The sequence below is a fragment of the Sporothrix brasiliensis genome (assembly GCF_000820605.1).
Source record: "Sporothrix brasiliensis 5110 chromosome Unknown Cont20, whole genome shotgun sequence".
In the NCBI taxonomy this organism is placed as follows: Eukaryota; Fungi; Ascomycota; class Sordariomycetes; order Ophiostomatales; family Ophiostomataceae; genus Sporothrix; species Sporothrix brasiliensis.
The window spans coordinates 3,396,717-3,416,881 of record NW_024467139.1 but is presented as its reverse complement, the minus strand read 5'-3'; the positions used below and the strand labels follow the sequence as shown (position 1 = coordinate 3,416,881).

The following is a 20,165-nucleotide window of genomic DNA, read 5'->3' as shown; positions in this document are numbered from 1 at the left end:
TTATTAACGTGCTTTGTATTTCATGTTTAGGCAGACATTTTGTTTATGGAATCGTTGCGTTATTTTGTTGTATTTGCGTTTTGCATTTTGCGTTTTGCGCTTTTCGTTTTTCATCACTCCTTGAAATACTATTGTTCTCTGCCAATTGACCGCGTATGTTATTAATGAATCTTCAGTCAATTTACGACAAAATTATATTATGTGTGACAGGCACTTGCTGTACTTCGTAGGGCAAACGGAAACAAACCAAAGCAAACCTAACCCTTGCATATGGAAAGCTGGTCCCTGCTCTTGTGTGTCCAAATGATTGATCATATTTCTCTGCACGGGACTCGTTCATCGTCTGTTCTCAAGACCGGCAAGGAAATACGACATAATAAATATATGATATATGTTAATCCTGAGCGAGCTTCATGTCGATATTGGACTTGCATATCTAGCCGTACCCTTTGGAATGTGGGATATGGTGTTCTGAAGTCACTTGGTTCTGTGACGAGAGCATGCTCGGCCGCTTCCCCCATTCGATTAAGCTTTGATGTTCTGCGTTCTGCAAACCCCTCCATTCCGTCGGCATGCCCTGTGCAAACACATCTCAGACCGTCTGCCGTTCCCAAACCATCGGGACGCCAGAATATGCAGCTCTGAACTGCCGGCTCTTGACCATGTGGGTGTGTTTGGTGGCACTGTCTTTGAGCTTGCTTTCAACGGTCGTTTTGACGCTATTTTGCAGGATTACGTTTTTCACACCCCTCTTCACTTGTCCTATTCGTAAATCCACGTCGAGAAACACACCAACCGGCAGACCAGCGGGTCACGCCGCTGGGGCAAATGGAGGACGCTAAACAAAGCTGGTGCTAGCGTGTGCTGGCTTGGGCACAAAAGGGGATGTGAGTGTAGAAACAAACAAACGGCCGGGTGTTGGATGGTGGGATCTGGACGTGTTGTTGAACATCTGCACAGAATTCTGGAAGACGACCGCATGGAAGCAGCTGACAATATATGCGCATTCTGGCTACGGGTGTACTCCGTGCGTCGTCCTTGATTGTGTACCACTCTGTTTGGAAGGTGCCATGTGCGTGTCGCATGAATGCCCTGCCTCGCCTGCCTATTCTTTCCGTCCAAAGCAAGGCAGGCGCGACACCAATCACAGACGCGTGCCCCACACCTCTTTCCCTCTCACTGGTTCTTCTGCACGGCGTTGTGGGACGCCCCTCCCGTTTTGGAGAGCACCACTCTTATTTCCTTATTATTTTTGCTGGCCCCTGACATGGACGTGACCAGGGGAGGGGTGCCCCATGGTAATTTCGAGTACCCATTTGGTGCTCTATTTCCACTATTACGCTGCGTAAGATACTGCGTGCCGGGATGCACCTGCTATTTGCTGGTTCTAGCGTCGCGTTCCTTCCGTTTGGACGGAGAAAGCTGCGTGGCTTCCTTTTGCGTGTCTCCTATTTTGGCCACAGCCAGGGGACCTGCTCGAAACTGGAAAATCCTCATCGCGAGACTCGAAGCGAACCGCATTTCTCTTCTGTTCTCTCCATAACCACATACAATAGGCAAGTCAACGGTTTACGGCGTTGCTTGCTTTTTTTTCTTTCTCTTTTTTTTCTCTCTCTCTCCATTCTTTTACCTAAAACGAGCCCAGTACACTCGCATTACAACGCACACGCATACCTCACGATAGATACCCGTGATCTTTAGACGCGTTTTCTTTCTTCATTTTCGACTTTTCCGACTGGCTCTTTGCGTTTTGCGTCTGTCCTTCGGTTCTCGACTCTTTCTTCTCGTGCCTTCTCTTCTCCGTTTTCTCTTTAACTACTATTTGTTTTAATCGAAGGCAAGCTCTTCTTGCTGTCCTGCTCGACATCCTTCAGATACCCACGAATCCGACGACCCCCTTTCCGAGTCCGTCCGAGTATGCGCATTTCGCCGATGAAGACATAGAAGAACGGCTCCGAGCTATAGAATATCGACCGAGAACGGCACACCCCTCATCTCTCTCTACGTTCCCCAACAAGCCGGCACTATGGATGTGGTCGTCCCATCGCCGGTGTTGGCTAACGGCATCAGCTCTGCAGCGGGCGGACCGACGTCACCGTTGACGCCTGGGGGTTCAGCCGTGGGCGGTGGTGTTTCGCCATCGTCCTACGTTGACCCGGCCCGTGTTGTTGACCATATTGCCGCTGTCCTCGAAGCCGCACTTGGCGCCACCCGCGAAGAGCTCGAAGCTCCTGGCAGCCTCCTCTCAAAGTCCCGCTACGCCGACACCGTGCAGCGCTGCTCCCGGTTTGCCCATGAGCCCCAAGTTGTTTCCCTCTACATCCAGAAAGACCTGCTCCCCACGTCCGCAATAACACCGGTGGCTGCGACCCCATCAAGATTAGGCAACGCAGACGAGAATGACAACTCACCGAAACCGAGCGCCCCGTCCCATGTCTTTTCCCTGGCGGCCGACCTGTCGGCCATTTCCATGACCGTCGCCTTCCTCGTACTCCTCAAGCGGCCGCAACCGCTCGACCCCAATGTCCCAATCACGTCCCAAGTCCAGATGCTCAACTTGCCCGGACCGGCATACCTGACCGCTACGGCCGGTGAGCAGGGCCTGTCCACGTCTCCCTTTGAGATCCTGCAGATGTATCTGCATAACGGTCTGGCTCCTTATTTCGACGCGAGCACAAAGCCGGCCGTGAACGCCGCATCTGCTAATGGCACCAGCAGCACCAGCCGCGTGCGTGCCGATCTTGAGGCCAAGACGGGCGTTCCTGTCACCAAGAAGCGTTGGACCGAGCTCGAGCTTAGTTTGGCCCACCTGCAGCAGAATGTCGAGATTCCGGAGGTCGTCCTTCCCTTCCCACCCATCGTGCAGACGGCTCTGGACGACGCTGCTGCGCGAGGTGTGCGGCCCTTCTTCGACCAGCTACCTCAAGGCGTCATCCAGGATACCGCGATGCTCAACAGCCTCCAGGCCACAGTCAACACGTGGATCAAGTCCATCCAGGTGATTACGAAGATGACACAGGATCCTACGACAGGGACGGCAAACCAGGAAATTAACTACTGGCTGTCGATGGAGTCTGCTCTGGAGCGCATCGAGACGCAACTTCGTGGTGATGGCGTCTCCCTGACGCTTGACATCCTTAAGCATGCGAAGCGGTTCCAGGCCACCGTCAGTTTCGTGGCCGACACGGGCCTGAAGGAGGCCATGGAGCGCGTGCAAAAGTACAACCAGCTGATGCGCGACTTTCCCCTGGACGAACTTCTTTCGGCGACTACCCTGGCCAAGGTGGAGGATTCGATTGTGCAAATTTTTGGCCACCTCAACAAGAAGCTGCGTATTTGCCCCTACCCAATCCGCCGCGCTCTCGCGCTTGTGGAGTCCATCTCCGGTGACCTCGACGACGCCATGCACCGCCTGCTTCCTGGCACCGAGCTCGTCGACCTCGATTACAACGAGTTCAACCGCGTCATGAGCGCCACAAACGGCATCTTCCGCGCCTGGGACGACATTGTCAAGGAATTCACAAATGTGGCTCGTGAGGTCACCCGCCGCCGCAACGACAAGTTTATCCCGATCAAAATCAACCCGCGTCACGCCCAGCTGCAAGCACGCCTCAAGTACATCCAGAACTTCCGCGAGAATCACGAGCAGTTGCAGCGCACAATTGTGACCGTCCTCGGCACTAAGGAGTCTAACGCCGACGGCGCTGATACTTCTGCTGCTTCTAACGGCAGTGCCGTGGTAGCTGCGAATGGCTTCGGCGGCCCGTCTGGCTTCGAGGAGACTAGCGATGTCGATGCTGTAGAGGAAGTCCGGCAAGCCTGGGAGGCGCTGCGGAACGTCGATCTGCTGGATGTCACCCCTGAGGGCACCACCAAGTGGGTCCGGGCCGAAAATACCTACAACGAGCGGACCGCCCGCGTCGAGAACTCCATCATTGCCCGCCTGCGTGATCGCCTGGCGACGGCCAAGAACGCGAATGAGATGTTCCGCGTCTTCTCCAAGTTCAACGCGCTATTCGTGCGGCCTAAGATTCGGGGTGCCATTGCCGAGTACCAGACGCAGCTTATCGACAACGTCAAGCAAGCCATTGCCGCCCTCCATGAGCGTTTCAAGCAGCAGTACGGCCACTCCGAGGCCCACGCCATGGCTACCCTCCATGATCTGCCTCCTGTGTCCGGTGCTATCATCTGGGCCCGCCAGATCGAGCGGCAGCTGGACAATTACATGAAGAAGGTTGAGGATGTCCTGGGCGCTGACTGGGCCTTGCACGCTGAGGGCCAGAAGTTGCAGAACGAGAGCATCCAGTTCCGCAAGAAGCTGAAGACGGCCCCCATCTTTGAGGCCTGGGCACGAGATACAATGCGCCGCGAAGTGTCTATTGCCGGCCGCCTTTTCAGCATCAAGCGCGTTCGCTCGGCTGGCAACACCCTGGAGCTTGCCGTCAACTTCGATCCTCAGGTTATTGCCCTTTTCAAAGAGACGCGCAATCTCATCTGGCTCAACTGCTCCGTGCCCCATGCAGTCAACAGCGTTGCGAAGGACGCCAAGCGTGTTTACCCCTACGCTGTCAGTCTCATGGAGAGCGTTCGCACCTTTGCTCAGACCCTGCGCACGATCAACGAAATGCCCGAGGTATCCATATTGCTCAACGGCCACCGCAACGATGTTTATGCCTTGATTGCCAAAGGCGTTCCTCTCCGCTGGGAGTCCTTTGTCAACAGCTACGAGGTCCACCTGCGCGGTCTACCATCACATATGTCTAACGGCAGCATTGGTGGCGGTGCTGGCGGTGCGATGGATCGTCTCAAGGGTGGCGAGAGCCGTCACGTTTTGTTTGTGCGTGAGATTGCGGCAGCAGTATCACTGCTGCAGACCAAGACCGCTACCTTGGCTACCTACCGCGCTACGATTCAGAAATCCATGCGTGAGCTGGCTACCTGCCCCTACGAGGCTGCAGCTTTCGAGTCGCGCTTGCGTTCCATCCAAGAGGCTGTTGATCAGCTAAACCTGCAGCAGTATGCTAACCTTGCGTATTGGGTCGAGGGCATGAACCGGCAGATCAAGGCAACGCTCCTGACTCGCTTGCAGCGTGCCATCCAGGCTTGGATCGAAGCATTTGAGGATGACGTCTCGGCCGATGGCAATAAGCAAACTAAGTCTTCCTTCGGTACGATTGGTTTAAGTAACGCGTCTGCCAACACAGCGTCTACTCGCCGGAAGCAGATTGCCGCCAACGACGCTTCCGCCGCCGCGGCGACCCCAGACGATACTCCTTCGATGAAGCAGCTTGTGCACGAAATTACAATGCGTAATCAGCTCATTTACCTGGACCCGCCATTGGAGTTTGCCCGTGCCAGCTGGTATCTGCGCTTGCAAGACTGGCTCGGTGTTGTTTGCAACCTGCGCAAGATCAAGGCCACCAGCTATGAGATGCGTCTGGGCACGACTATGGTGGAAGACACCCGCTTTAACGACCTGCCAGCTGACTGCACGCCTATGCTCCTACGCGTTCAGACATCGATCGAGACCAAGCTCCAGGCCATTGGCGGTTACGTTGACGAATGGCTTCGTTTCCAGTCTCTTTGGGATCTTCAATCCGAGAAAGTCTACGACCTGCTCGGTGACCGCCTGGCTCGCTGGCTCCAGCTTTTGCAGGAGATTCGCAAGACGCGCCAGACGTTTGACACCACCGAGGTCAGCCGCTCGTTTGGTCATATCACCATCGACTACGACCAGGTCCAAACCAAGGTCAATGCCAAGTATGACCAGTGGCAGCACGACATCCTGCTCAAGTTCGCTGGTCGCCTCGGTAACCGCATGCGAGAGGTCTATGCCGAGATCGAGAAGGCTCGTACCGATTTGGAGACCCTGAGCCTTGAGGTCAACTCGACTGCACATGCTGTCCAATTTATTACCATCGTGCAGTCGTGCAAGCGCCACGTGAAGCTCTGGGCTCCAGAGATTGAGACCTTCCGCCAGGGCGAGTCGACTTTGGTGCGCCAGCGCTACCAGTTCCCCAACGACTGGCTCCACGCCCAACAGGTTGACCACGAGTGGAACTCCCTTAATGAGCTGCTGAGCCGCAAAGCCAAGATCGTCCAGGATCAGACGGATGCTCTCCGCGCCAAAATTATTGCTGAGGATAAGATCGTGGTCGACAAGATTGCCGAGATTGCCGTGCAGTGGAACGAAGAGAAACCCGTTTCTGGCACCATTGCGCCCGATATTGCGACGGCCACTCTTGCTACCTTTGAAAGCCGCATTACCGCTTTCCAGGAGGAAGCGGCCATGGTGGCCAAGGCCAAAGAGGCACTTGACCTGCCACCAACTGCCGAGACATCTCTTGCAGGCATTCTTGAGGAGGTTCACGACTTCAAGTCTGTCTGGGCCTCGCTCTCCCTCATCTGGAAAAACCTCAACGAGCAGCGCGAGATGCTGTGGAACAGTGTCCAGCCTCGCAAGGTTCGCACTGCTATGGATAACCTCATCAAGATGACCCGTGACATGCCCAGCCGGATGCGCCAGTACGCCGCCTTTGAGCACATCCAGAACATTCTCAAGACGTACGTGCGCGTCAATCCTCTCCTGAGCGACCTGAAGTCCGAGGCTGTTCGCGACCGCCACTGGACCAAGATCTACAAACAAATCAAGCCGGGCAAGCGCTACTCTCCTGTGTCGATGACCCTGGGCGACGTGTGGGATCTCAATCTTGTGGCAACGGAAGCCATCATCAAGGACATTATCGCCCAAGCTCAAGGCGAGATGGCTCTTGAGGAATTCCTGAAGCAGGTGCGCGAGACGTGGACCAGCTACAACTTGGAGCTGGTCAACTACCAGAACAAGTGCCGCCTGATCCGTGGCTGGGACGACCTCTTCGCCAAGTGCAGCGAGAACCTCAACTCTCTGCAGGCTATGAAGCACTCTCCGTACTACAAGGAGTTTGAGGAAGAGGCCTCGTCATGGGAGGACAAGCTGAACCGTGTCCATGTTTTGTTCGATGTCTGGATCGATGTCCAGCGCCAGTGGGTGTACCTCGAGGGTGTTTTCACGGGCAACGCTGACATCAAGCACCTGCTGCCCATTGAGTCATCCCGTTTCCAGAACATCAACAGTGAGTTCTCTGCCGTCATGAAAAAGGTCTATAAACAGCCCTACGTTCTTGATGTCCTCAACATCCCCAATGTTCAAAAGTCGCTGGAGCGTCTCGCCGAGCTGCTCAACAAGATCCAGAAGGCCCTTGGCGAGTATCTTGAGAAGGAGCGTGTTTCATTCCCTCGCTTCTACTTTGTTGGTGACGAGGACCTCCTGGAGATGATCGGTAACAGCAACGACACTATGCGCATTGCCAAACACTTCAAGAAAATGTTTGCTGGTCTGTCAGGCCTCACCATGGAGGATGAAACAGTCATCACGGGCTTCACCTCCAAGGAGGGCGAGATCGTCCGTCTCAAGCGCGACATTTCTCTCATCAAAACGCCGCGCATTAACGACTGGCTTGCTTTGCTCGAGGGCGGCATGAAGGCCACGCTCGCAGAGCTGCTGGCCGAGGCAGTTGCCGTTTATACTCCGATATTCACGGCCGAGAATGGCATTGATAAAGCGGCGCTTGCCGAGTTCATGGAGACATTCCCCAGCCAGATCGTGGTGCTGGCCACCCAGGTTGTCTGGACCACGGTTGTCGACAAGGCCCTTTCTGAGGGTGGCAGTGGCCTCAAGGATCTCTTTGAGCGCGAGGTCGAGGTCCTACGCCTCCTCGCTTCCACTGTTCTGGGCGACCTACACGTCCTGATGCGCAAGAAGTGCGAACAGCTCATCACAGAATGTGTCCACCAGCGCGACATCATTGAGAAGCTCATGAAGCTCAATGCCAACTCCCCCACTCACTACATGTGGCTGCTTCAGATGCGTTACGTTTATGCCGCTGAAGGCGATGCCCAGCAGCGCCTCAGCATCAGGATGGCCAACGCTTCTCTACAGTATGGCTTCGAGTACCTCGGTGTGCCCGACCGCCTTGTCCGCACGCCCTTGACGGACCGCTGTTTCCTGACTCTCACGCAGGCCCTGTGCCAGCGCCTCGGTGGCTCTCCTTACGGTCCTGCTGGTACGGGCAAGACGGAATCTGTCAAGGCTCTTGGTGTCGAGCTGGGTCGCTTCACTCTTGTTTTCTGCTGTGACGACACATTCGATTTCCAGGCCATGGGCCGTATCTTCCTGGGTATTTGCCAGGTTGGTGCATGGGGTTGTTTCGACGAGTTCAACCGTTTGGAGGAGCGCATTCTGTCAGCCGTGTCGCAGCAGATCCAGAACATCCAGCTGGGCCTGAAGCAAGGTGCCGAGGACGACAAGGCACAGATTGAGCTTGTGGGCCGCCAGCTGCACGTTAATGCCAGCACGGGTATCTTCATAACCATGAACCCCGGGTATGCTGGCCGATCCAACTTGCCGGACAACCTCAAGAAGCTTTTCCGCAGCGTCGCTATGTCCAAGCCAGACAAGGAGCTTATTGCCGAAGTCATGCTGTACTCGCAAGGCTTCAACCAAGCTAAGGTCCTCTCCAAGCAGACTGTACCGTTCTTCGACCAGTGTGCGGCGAAGCTGTCCAAGCAAGCCCATTACGATTTTGGCCTGCGCGCGCTCAAGAGTGTCCTTGTTAGCTCAGGTGGCCTGAAGCGGGCACGTCTCACCGAGGGAGGCGACGGCGTCCTGTCGGTAGAGGACAGCGGCGAGGTCGTTGAGCCTGAGATCATCGTCCAGAGCATCCGCGAGACGATTGCGCCAAAGCTCATCAAGTCCGACGTTGAGATCTTGGCTGGCATTGAGACTGCCTGCTTCCCAGGTGTGCGCTACGTCCCGGCCAACCTCGAGGCGCTCGAGGCCGCCATTCGCCGCCTCGCCGACGAGCGCCAGCTTGTGGTCAACGATACTTGGTTGACCAAGGTGCTGCAGCTCTACCAAATCCAAGGCATCCATCATGGTGTCATGATGGTGGGTAGCTCCGGATCTGGTAAGTCGGCCGCATGGCGACTGCTCCTCGACGCTATGCAGCAGGTCGAGAAGGTCGAGGGCGTTTCGCATGTCATCGACTCCAAGGTCATGTCCAAGGAAGCCCTGTATGGCAACCTGGACTCGACGACCCGCGAGTGGACCGACGGTCTGTTCACCAGTATCCTGCGCAAGATTGTTGATAACCTGCGTGGTGAGGACTCCAAGCGCCACTGGATTGTGTTCGATGGTGACGTCGACCCCGAGTGGGTTGAGAACTTGAACAGTGTCCTAGACGATAACAAACTGTTGACCCTGCCTAACGGTGAGCGTCTCAACCTTCCGCCCAACGTTCGCATCATGTTCGAAGTTGAAAACCTGAAGTACGCCACTCTGGCCACCGTTTCGCGTTGTGGCATGGTTTGGTTCAGCGAAGACACTGTTACGCCGAGCATGATGGTATCGAACTATCTTGGAACGCTTGCCACGGTTGCATTTGAAGACTTCGACGAGGATGCTGTTGCCACGGGCCAGAGCGCCGCCAAGGCTCTGGCCGTCCAGACCCATGCCGCTGAGCTGCTCAAGACTTACCTGACCGGCGACGACTTCATTCTCCAGGCCCTTCGTCTTGCCGATACCCAGACCTACCGGCACATCATGGAGTTCACAATCGCCCGCGTCCTTACTACTCTCTTCTCGTTGCTAAACAAGGCCGTTCGCAATGTCATCGAGTACAATTCTCAGCACTCCGACTTCCCGCTTGAGGCCGAGCAAGTTGAGGCCTATATTTCCAAGAAGCTTCTCCTTGCGCTCGTGTGGGCACTCACGGGTGATTGCCCGCTGGACGACCGCAAGGCGTTTGGCGACAGCATCGTCGGCCTTGCTAGCTTCGGTTCGCCCCCGCTTGACAGTGGTTCCGGCGGTTCCTCGCTGATCGACTTCGATGTATCCCTCCCGCGTGCAGAGTGGACCGCCTGGCAGAACCAGGTGCCGACGATCGAGGTCAACACGCACTCCGTTACCCAGACGGATGTCGTCATTCCCACCCTCGACACTGTGCGCCACGAGGATGTTCTGTACTCGTGGCTCGCCGAGCATAAGCCGCTGCTCCTTTGCGGTCCTCCTGGTTCTGGTAAGACGATGACGCTTTTCAGCGCCCTGCGCAAGCTGCCCAACATGGAAGTTGTGGGTCTCAACTTCTCGAGCGCGACGACACCCGACCTTCTTATCAAGAGCTTCGAGCAGTACTGCGAGTACAAGAAGACTCTCAACGGAGTCATGTTGTCGCCTACCCAGATCGGCCGCTGGCTCGTTGTCTTCTGCGACGAGATCAACCTGCCCGCTCCCGACAAGTATGGCACTCAGCGCGCTATCTCGTTCCTGCGCCAGCTGGTGGAGCACAACGGTTTTTGGCGCACGTCGGACAAGGCGTGGGTTACGCTTGACCGCATCCAGTTCGTCGGTGCCTGTAACCCGCCCACCGACGCCGGCCGTACGCCTCTGGGTCCTCGCTTCCTTCGTCACGCGCCTCTCATCATGGTCGATTACCCCGGCGAGCAGTCGCTGCACCAGATTTATGGTACTTTCAATGCCGCTGTTCTCAAGATCATCCCCTCACTACGTGGCTATGCAGAGCCACTGACCCAGGCCATGGTCAAATTCTACCTGGAGTCGCAACGCCGCTTTACGCCGCAGATCCAGCCGCACTACGTCTACAGTCCCCGTGAGTTGACACGGTGGGTGCGTGGTGTGTACGAGGCTATTCGACCCCTGGAGTCGCTTCCTGTTGAGGGCCTCATTCGTATCTGGGCACATGAGGCTCTTCGTCTGTTCCAAGACCGTCTTGTGGCCGAAGAGGAGCGTCGCTGGACCGATGACGCGGTGCGTCGCATTGCTACGGAGCTCTTCCCCAACATTGACGAAGAAAAGGCTCTTGGCGGACCAATCCTGTTTTCCAACTGGCTGTCCAAGAACTATGTCCCCGTTGACCGTGAGCAGCTGCGCGATTTCGTCAAAGCGCGCCTCCGGACATTCTGCGAGGAAGAAGTGGACGTACCGCTGATCCTGTTTAACGACGTGTTGGAGCACGTTCTGCGCATTGATCGTGTGTTCCGTCAGCCTCAGGGTCACTTGATCCTCATCGGCGTCAGTGGCAGTGGTAAGACGACGCTCTCCCGTTTCGTTGCGTGGATGAACGGCCTCAAGGTGTTCCAAATCAAGGTTCATGGCAAGTACTCGTCCGAGGACTTTGACGAGGACTTACGTGAGGTCCTACGCCGCTCCGGTTGCAAGGGCGAGAAGATTTGCTTCATCATGGACGAAGCCAACGTGCTCGACTCTGGTTTCCTCGAGCGCATGAACACGCTGCTAGCCAACGCTGAGGTACCTGGTCTCTTTGAGGGCGACGACTTGGCAGCGCTCATGACGGCCTGCAAGGAAGGTGCTCAGCGCCAGGGTCTGCATCTGGACTCGCAAGAAGAGCTGTACAAGTGGTTCACGAGTCAAATTGTCAAGAACCTGCATGTCGTCTTTACAATGAATCCGCCCGAGGACGGCCTGTCGTCCAAGGCAGCCACGAGTCCTGCCCTCTTCAACCGTTGCGTGCTCAACTGGTTTGGTGACTGGTCTGACCAGGCTCTGTACCAGGTGGGTCACGAACTCACGCAATCTGTCGATCTTGACCGGCCCAACTTTGTGGCACCCGACACCATCCCAGTCGCATACCGTGGCCTCACCCTGCCGGCCTCGCACCGCTCGGCTGTTATCAATGCCATGGTATACATCCACTATTCGCTACAGCGCTTCAATGCCAGGCTTCTGAAACAACAAGGCAAGGTCACGTTCCTGACCCCCCGCCACTTCCTGGACTTTGTGGCGCAGTACGTCAAGCTCTATAACGAAAAGCGCGAGGACCTCGAGGAGCAGCAACGGCACTTGAATGTTGGTCTTGAGAAGCTACGTGACACTGTCGACAAGGTGCGCGATCTGCGGGTCAGCCTCGCGGACAAGAAGGCCCAGCTCGAGAAGAAGGATGCCGAGGCCAATGAGAAGCTGCAGCGCATGGTCGCGGACCAGCGCGAAGCCGAACAGCGCAAGAGCACGTCGCTTGAGATCCAGGCGGCTCTCGAGATTCAAGAAGCCGAAGTGGCCTCCCGTAAGAAGATTGTGCTTGAAGACTTGGCCCGCGCCGAGCCCGCTGTCGAGGCAGCCAAGGCGAGCGTCAGCAACATCAAGCGGCAGCAACTGACGGAAGTACGTTCCATGACCTCCCCGCCCCAGGGAGTGCGTCTGACATTGGATTCTGTCTGCACTTTGCTTGGCCACAAGGTCGTAGGTGACTGGAAAGCCATTCAGGGTGTCGTGCGTCGCGACGACTTCATCGCCAGCATCATTAACTTCAACAACGAGAAGATGATGACCCGTTCGCTGCGTCTCAAGATGCGCAATGAATTCCTGTCAAACCCGGAGTTCACGTTTGAGAAGGTCAACCGCGCCAGCAAGGCCTGTGGTCCTCTTGTGCAGTGGGTCGAGGCACAAGTCAACTACGCCGAGATCCTGGATCGTGTTGGGCCCCTGCGCGATGAAGTGACACAGCTCGAGGACCAGGCCCTGCAGACCAAGGCACAGGCTAAGGCCGTCGAGAACACAATTGAGACGCTCGAGACCAGCATTGCCACCTACAAGACCGAGTACGCCGCCCTTATCAGCGAAACACAAGCGATCAAGGCCGAGATGACGCGTGTCCAGTTCAAGGTGGACCGCAGCGTGCGGCTGCTGGACAGCCTGTCATCGGAGCGTGTGCGCTGGGAGGAGGGCAGCCGGTCGTTCGAGACTCAGATTGGCACACTTGTGGGCGACGTTCTGGTCGCCGCAGCATTCCTTGCCTACAGCGGTCTGTACGACCAGACGTTCCGAAAGTCGATGATGGATGACTGGCTGCACCAGCTACAGTTGTCGGGCATCAACACCAAGCAGCACAACCCCGTCACGGAATATCTTTCGACGGCGGACGAGCGCCTTGGCTGGCAAGAAAACATGCTGCCTGTGGACGACCTGTGTACGGAGAATGCCATCATCCTGAAGCGCTTCAACCGCTACCCGCTCATAATCGACCCATCGGGCCGCGTGACTGAATTCCTCCAGCGCGAGTGCAAGGACCGCCGCCTCACTGTTACGAGCTTCCTCGACGACTCGTTTGCCAAGCAACTCGAGAGCTCGCTGCGTTTCGGTAACCCGATTCTGATCCAGGACGCCGAGCACCTCGACCCGCTTCTCAACCACGTGCTCAACAAGGAGTACCAGAAGACGGGCGGCCGTGTGCTTATCCAGTTGGGCAAGCAGCAAATTGATTTCTCTCCAGCATTTAAGCTGTACCTGTCTACACGCGATCCCTCGGCAACGTTTGCTCCCGACATTTGCAGCCGCACCACTTTTGTCAACTTTACGGTGACTCAAGGCAGTTTGCAGACACAGTCGCTCAATGACGTTCTTAAGTCGGAGCGGCCGGATGTGGACGAGCGCCGTTCAAACCTGATCAAGCTTCAGGGCGAGTTCAAGGTGCACCTGCGGCAGCTGGAGAAGCGTCTGCTGCAGGCACTCAATGAGTCGCGCGGCAACATTCTGGACGATGACAACGTGATCGAGACATTGGAGACGCTCAAAACGGAGGCCGCAGAGATTTCCGCCAAGATGAGCAACACGGAGGGTGTGATGGCTGAGGTCGAGCAGATTACGCTGCAATACGCGATTATTGCGCGGGCATGTAGTGCGGTGTTTGCTGTGCTCGAGCAGCTGCACTATCTCAACCATTTCTACCAGTTCTCGCTACAATACTTCCTGGACATCTTCCACTCGGTGCTGCACAACAACCCACATCTGACGGGTGAGACCGACTACAATGTGCGCCGCGACACTATTGTGCGGGACCTATTTGCCACGACTTTCAAGCGTACGGCGCTTGGCGTGTTGCAAAAAGACCGCATTACGTTGGCCATGCTCCTCGTGCAGGCGGCCCCGTACAAGATGGACAAGGGCCTGATCGATGTGCTGCTCGACGAGCGCGTGCAGGGCCGTGACGCTTCCGCAACTGACAACAACAACGGCCGCGAAGGGTCAATGGCAATCGCACGCCGTCTGCCGGCACTCAAGGACAAAATTGACAACGTGTCGGAGGTGGAGTGGTCGCGTTTCCTGAGCGAGGAGCTCGCCGAGACGGTTGTGCCTCCGTCCATCCTGCAAGGCGGCGTGGGCAACAACGACGAGAAGCCGCCAACGACGGCAGCCGAAGCCGAGGCAGCCAAGAACAGTGCGGCGTACAACAATGCGCTGCTCTCGCTGCTGATGGTCAAACTCTTCCGTCTGGACCGGTTCGTGCCGGCGGCCGAGAAGTTTGTGACGCTTGTGTTCGGTGGCGATCTCTTTGACATTGTTGAGGACCTCGAGGGCACAGTGACGCAGGTGTCGGCGACGCGTCCGATTGCGCTGGTATCGAGCCCCGGTTTCGATGCATCGTACAAGGTCGACAACCTGGTGGAGCGCATGAACGTGCGGTGCACGAACATTGCCATGGGCTCGGCCGAGGGCCTTGCGAGCGCAGACAAGGCAGTCAGCAACGCGGCACAAATGGGCTCGTGGGTGCTAGTCAAGAACGTCCACCTGGCGCCAACGTGGCTGCAGTCGCTGGAGAAGCGCATGGAGTCGCTCAATCCGCATGCGGACTTCCGTCTTTTCCTGTCGATGGAGTCGAGCCCCAAGATCCCGGTCAATTTGCTGCGGGCTTCGCGTGTATTGATGTACGAGCAGCCGGCGGGTGTGCGGGCCAACATGAAGGACTCGATGTCGTCGTTGGCGACACGGTCCAGCCGCCCACCCGTGGAGCGCACGCGGCTGTACCTCCTGCTGTCGTTCCTGCATGCTGTTGTGCAAGAGCGTCTACGCTATGCGCCCAACCTGGGCTGGAAGGGCTTCTGGGAGTTCAATGACAGTGATGTACGTTCCCCTTTCTTGACCCGTTTACCCTTTGTACGTTTTATGAGTTCCTGTTTACTAACGGTTTCGCAGTACGAATGCTCAGCGTTCGTGGTCGACACGTGGCTGGAGACGGTGGCAGGCAACCGGTCCAACATTGCACCTCAGAACATTCCCTGGGACATGATCCGGTACCTGGTGCGGGAGACGTACGGCGGCAAGGTTGACGACGAAGGCGACTTCCAGCGGCTGCAGCAACTGGTGGACGGCATTCTGACACCTGCTGCCTACGACATTGGCCACAAGCTGGTGGAGGAGGACGCCGAGTCCAAGTCGTCTGGCCTTGTGGTGCCGGCAGGCACGTCGCTGCCGGACTGCATGGCATGGATCCAGAAGCTGCCGGAGCGCGAGCCACCGACGTACCTGGGCCTGCCGGCGAATGCAGAGAAGCTGCTACTGGTTGGCCTTGGCGAGAGCCTGGTACGGGACCTCAAGAAGGTGACGGACCTGCTGGACGAGGGCGAGCAGTTGATGGCAGAGGCGTGAGAGGGATTGTCAGCTTCACATGGTGCTGACGACCGTGTGTGTTGATCTATTTTGAGATTGTGTGGCTGTACCAAACAAGAGTACGAGCACACCGGGAAAAGGACAATCGTTTGTTCCTACTTTTCGTTTCTGTGCTACGTATGTCCTTCTTTTTCTTTTCTTCCTTCTGTCACATCATCACCGATACCCTGGAGGCCTGTTTTTCTGATCAAGTTGTTACATTGTCAAGATTGGTGTAGATTGGTGTTTTCATATGTTTTGCTCTGATATCGCGAGTCGCGCATTGCTTTAGCTATTGACGTTTTTAGTTTGTATTCAATCAAAACTTTTCAGCCCATCGAAAGAGCCCATTGACAACTTCTCACATAATGTTGCAGGCGTTGACTGTGTCGTTAATATAAACACACAACGGACGTCGCTCAGCTGCATTGGGGCAGATATTAATACCAGCAAATGACCTCGTAAGATTGAGAGCAAGAAGCACCGGGAAGGACCACCCCGCTGTAAAGTAATGTTGGTAGCCGCCTCTGTAGGACGGAATCGACAGGACGCAATACTTTTGCCAGCGGCTTGGAGGGCACTTGACACGGTACTATTGCCTGTCCGTTCGTCGAGGGACTCTATGTTTTGGATATATTGCAGCGCCTTATCCCGCTGTCCTTTGCACATCATCTCCGCATTTTCTTCCTGAGCGACTGTCGGTCCAGGTTGTGTGATAATCGTTCCTTTATTGTCACTTGCGAGGGGACGAAATTTAAGGGACAAAATAAAGGAAGTAGCATCGGAGGGCAAGCTGTTGCTGTTGTTGTTGCTTTGTCCTCAATGGCCACCGTCAGCAATGTTTGTTTCAAATCGGCCGAGCCAGGGTGAGGCTGGGGCTAACAGACGGCACACCCGCTGGTTGGGCTGGTTTGCCGCTGGCCGTTTTTGTTTCATGTTTCGAGTGTGAGAGCCCATGTTCTTGACTACAAACGTATTTCTCAGTGAAACATTTTGGACGATCTTTGCACGTGCATTTTTTGTGGTGCCACATTTCTGCGGTGCGTCTTGCGCACATGTTTCTTTTTCTTCTTCTTCTTCTTCTTCTTTTTTTTGTTTCTTTTGATTCTCCTGTCGTCTCGTCCCGCCTGTGCGTGCTTCGTAGTCGGGCGTTTTGCTCGTCTCTGTTCCTTTTAACCGCCTTGTCCGTCTCGACGAGGTTTCGCCCTTCTTTTTCCTATTCCACAACAGGAGAGGAAAGATGTTGTGCTGTGATTCAGTCACGAGAATCGCCCCGTGATGGTTGCTCGAGGTCTTCATGATAACGAATCTCCCTCTTTCCGAGACATTGGCAGTTCTTGCAGATTTCTTGTTTTCGTCAGTTATTCCCTAGCTTGTGACTTTCCCCCTTGCTTCTCCCTCACGGCGTGTTCCTCACCGGTTTTTCGAGTCTCGGTATTTCCTATTTTGCCATCCATCGCTCTCTGGCGATCGCTGATCGACAATCATCATCGGGAATATTTGATCATCTTTTGACCTTGCCTTGGTCATGGATACGACCCTGCGTTGGTCTCACTCGTCATGGGAAGCCATTTCTCCTTTCTGCTTGTCGTTTTTTATGGTTGTTTTCTGGTTTGAAACGGGGACGTTTATTGATGAGACCGTTATCCAGTCCTCCCAGAGCTGTTGTTATGGGGCTATTCAGGAGCTGACTTGGAAGAGTCCAGATGGACCCTCGGGCGCCAATCTTTGACCTGAAACATTTGGTTGGGCCTATCACAGGTGTCAACCGGCCTCTGGGGGGAATTTTGATACATGGGCTGAGTTGGCGACAGCAGATAGCGCAAGCCCCTTTGCCCTCGGGTACCCAACACGCTAAAGCGGGGCCCAACCTTCCGCTGCGGCTAGGCCCTGGCCTGGCCACATCCCGCCGGAGCTCTCTGCTTTGGGAAGGCGCCAACAGCGCACTGCTGGCCAGCCATCTGTGCCCGGCACATTCCAGCTGTTAACTACACCACCTCACGCTGGCATTGTCCGGTTCACTACGTCTATGCGAATAGAGGGTCCTCCCGGAACCTCATATCGACAACCGAAAACCCGCATTCTCTCACTGTTTAAGGTCGTTGTCCTGTTGTCCTTTTCTCAGTGTTTTCTGATCCCTCCCTCCCTCTGTTACTCGTCTTGCACGACAGTGACACGCAGCAGCACCCACCTCGTTCACTGGTTGGCGAATTGCATTTTCTCACCCCCCCCCCCCCCCCCCCCTTCCCCTGACAAAGTGGCTCATCTCGGCCATCAAGGGACCCCTGGCGCGGAGCATTTTACTGTGTACGGAGTAGACCTGGTGTAAGTTGGGACAACACACTTAACCAATAAACAGAAAAGAAGCAGAACAAAATAAGCTTGCTTTGAGATGTACTCTGGCCAGGAGCCTGCCGCCACCAGGCCGACTTCATCCCTTTTCTTATCGTGCACAGCGGAGGTTGTTTCCAAACCCACCCAAGTGGGCACGGCAGCGATGCAAGGCGACGAGGAGGACAAACAGCCTGTTGGCGGTGGAGAAGGAGGCCAGAACAGATCGTCACGGGCCCCGTCCAAGCAGCTTTCGTACTTGTCTCCCTCTCTTCAGACGGACACTGGTATTTATATATATAGCAGTGGCTGGGGCTTCGCTGCCGGAAGAGGCTCTGCCTACGGTGTTGCTGTGCTGCCTGTATCGTGGTGCCAGCCTCTGTTGATACCGCCTTTGCTTTCACCCCCATTCTCTTCTTCTTCTTCTTCTTCTTCACGCTCATCACCTTTTCGTTCTCAGATTCGTGCTGCTCTGGCAGTAGCTCTTTCCATTTTTACCATCGTTGTGCTCTTTCCCTTTTTGCACCATCACTGCTCCTTGCTCCTTCCCCTTTGTATCTCCTCCCCTCCCCAACCTTCTTCGCCCTCGACGCCTTCCTCTTCCGGTGCTGGTATCGCCGTCTCTCGCCTGACGACATCAATAACTTCATATCTCGCTTTTGTCGTCACCTTAACCCGCCCGCTCTTCGGCCTCTTCGGCCTTCCTACCATCGCCATGGTCCACCTCTCCGGCGCCGGCAGCCTTGCCACCCGCGCCCTCGTCTTTATGTCCACGCATCCCTTTGCGTCCCGCGCCGCCGACAAGGCCCAGTACGCAGCCAATACGGCGTCGGCTGTCAACACGCTGCAGCACCAGTGGTACGACGATGCTGACGGACTCTGGAACTCGACGGGCTGGTGGAACAGCGCAAACCTGCTGACGACGCTGGCCGACTTTGCCCTGGACGGCGCGGCATCGGATTCGGAAAAGGCCGAGCTGGAAGGCGTGTTTGCCAACACGTTTACCAATGCGCAGAAGGTCGGACAGACGGCCGTCAAGGTCGTGAATGCCGCCGGCCTCGTGACGTCGACCTACACCAAGACGGCCTCCGGGCCGACGTTTGTCATTGGGGACCGTGGCGAGCCCGTCAAACTCGCCGCGCGCGACGGCTTTGCCGGCTTCATCAACGACTTTTACGACGACGAGGGCTGGTGGGCGCTGGCGTGGATCCGCGCGTTTGACGTCACCGGAACGGCCGCGTACCTCGCCATGGCCGAGTCCATCTTTGCCGACATGAAGACGGGCGCGCAGCCGGCCTCGTGTGGCGGCGGCATCTGGTGGAGCAAGGACCGCTCGTACAAGAACGCCATTGCCAACGAGCTGTACCTGGCCGTCGCCGCCTCGCTCGCCAACCGTGCCACGTCTGCCGCGGACCGCGCGTCGTACCTGGCCACCGCCGTTGCCCAGTGGGTGTGGTTCAAGGGCAGCGGCATGATCAACAGCCAGGGCACCATCAACGACGGGCTGACCATCCAGCCAGATGGCAGCTGCGTCAACAACGGCCAGACGGCCTGGTCCTACAACCAGGGCGTCGTGCTGGGCGGGCTGGTCGAGCTGTTCCGCGCCAACGGCGACCCGACGCTGATCCCGGCGGCGGCCGCCATTGCCAACGCGGCCATCAATGCTCTGTCCGAGGGAGGCATTCTGCACGAGTCCTGCGAAGCCAATGGCGGGTCGTGTGGCGGCGATGGGCCCACGTTCAAGGGCGTCTTCTTGCGCAACCTCCACTACCTCCAGCAGGAGCGCACCCTGGACAAAAGCACCGCGCGCGCCCTCAAAGCCTATGTGCTGCAAAATGCCGACTCCATCTGGGCCACAGACCGCGTCGCCGGTTCCAACCAGCTCGGCCTGGTCTGGTCTGGCCCGCCCACCGCCGGCGGCTCTCCGACGGCTGCCACGCATGGTGCTGCCATGGACTGTCTTGTGGCTGCTGTGGCGGCTGCGTGAGTCTTGGCTCTCCCCGGCGCCGGCCAATGGCTTGTTCAGCTGCCTCTTATGCTTCCATTCTCTTATCCTCTTCCGTTTCCTTCTGTCATGGGCAACAAAATTACTGGCGTTTATTGGTGGGGGACTCTACATGATACCAGCAGATTCTGCATTTTTAGATTGCATATTTTAGTCACCAAGACTCGTACACATAGGATAGAATACCACAGCATGGAAATGCAGTGTTGTGTAACGAATTTACGTTCTTGGAGTATTCATTCAGTTCAAAGTCCAGTTTTGCCTGTCTGCCAAGCCAGTCACGTGACCACGCGATAAATAGCAGCCGCCCACCACAAGTAACAAGTAACCCCC

At 56.2% G+C, this 20,165-nt stretch overlaps 2 protein-coding genes across 2 annotated transcripts; both read left to right on the top strand.

Annotated features, from left to right (window-relative positions):
- Positions 1-2,026: 2,026 nt before the first annotated feature.
- SPBR_06306 (dynein heavy chain 1, cytosolic) lies at positions 2,027-15,496 on the top strand (the record flags this gene model as incomplete). Its single annotated transcript, XM_040764563.1, has 1 exon — positions 2,027-15,496. One exon carries the CDS (start codon positions 2,027-2,029, stop codon positions 15,494-15,496), a length of 13,470 nt encoding a protein of 4,489 aa, XP_040616916.1.
- Positions 15,497-18,542: 3,046 nt separating this feature from the next.
- SPBR_07350 (glycosyl hydrolase) lies at positions 18,543-19,814 on the top strand (the record flags this gene model as incomplete). The annotated part of the gene is made up of 1 exon (XM_040765604.1): positions 18,543-19,814. One exon carries the CDS (start codon positions 18,543-18,545, stop codon positions 19,812-19,814), a length of 1,272 nt encoding a protein of 423 aa, XP_040616915.1.
- Between the last annotated feature and the right edge of the window lie 351 nt (positions 19,815-20,165).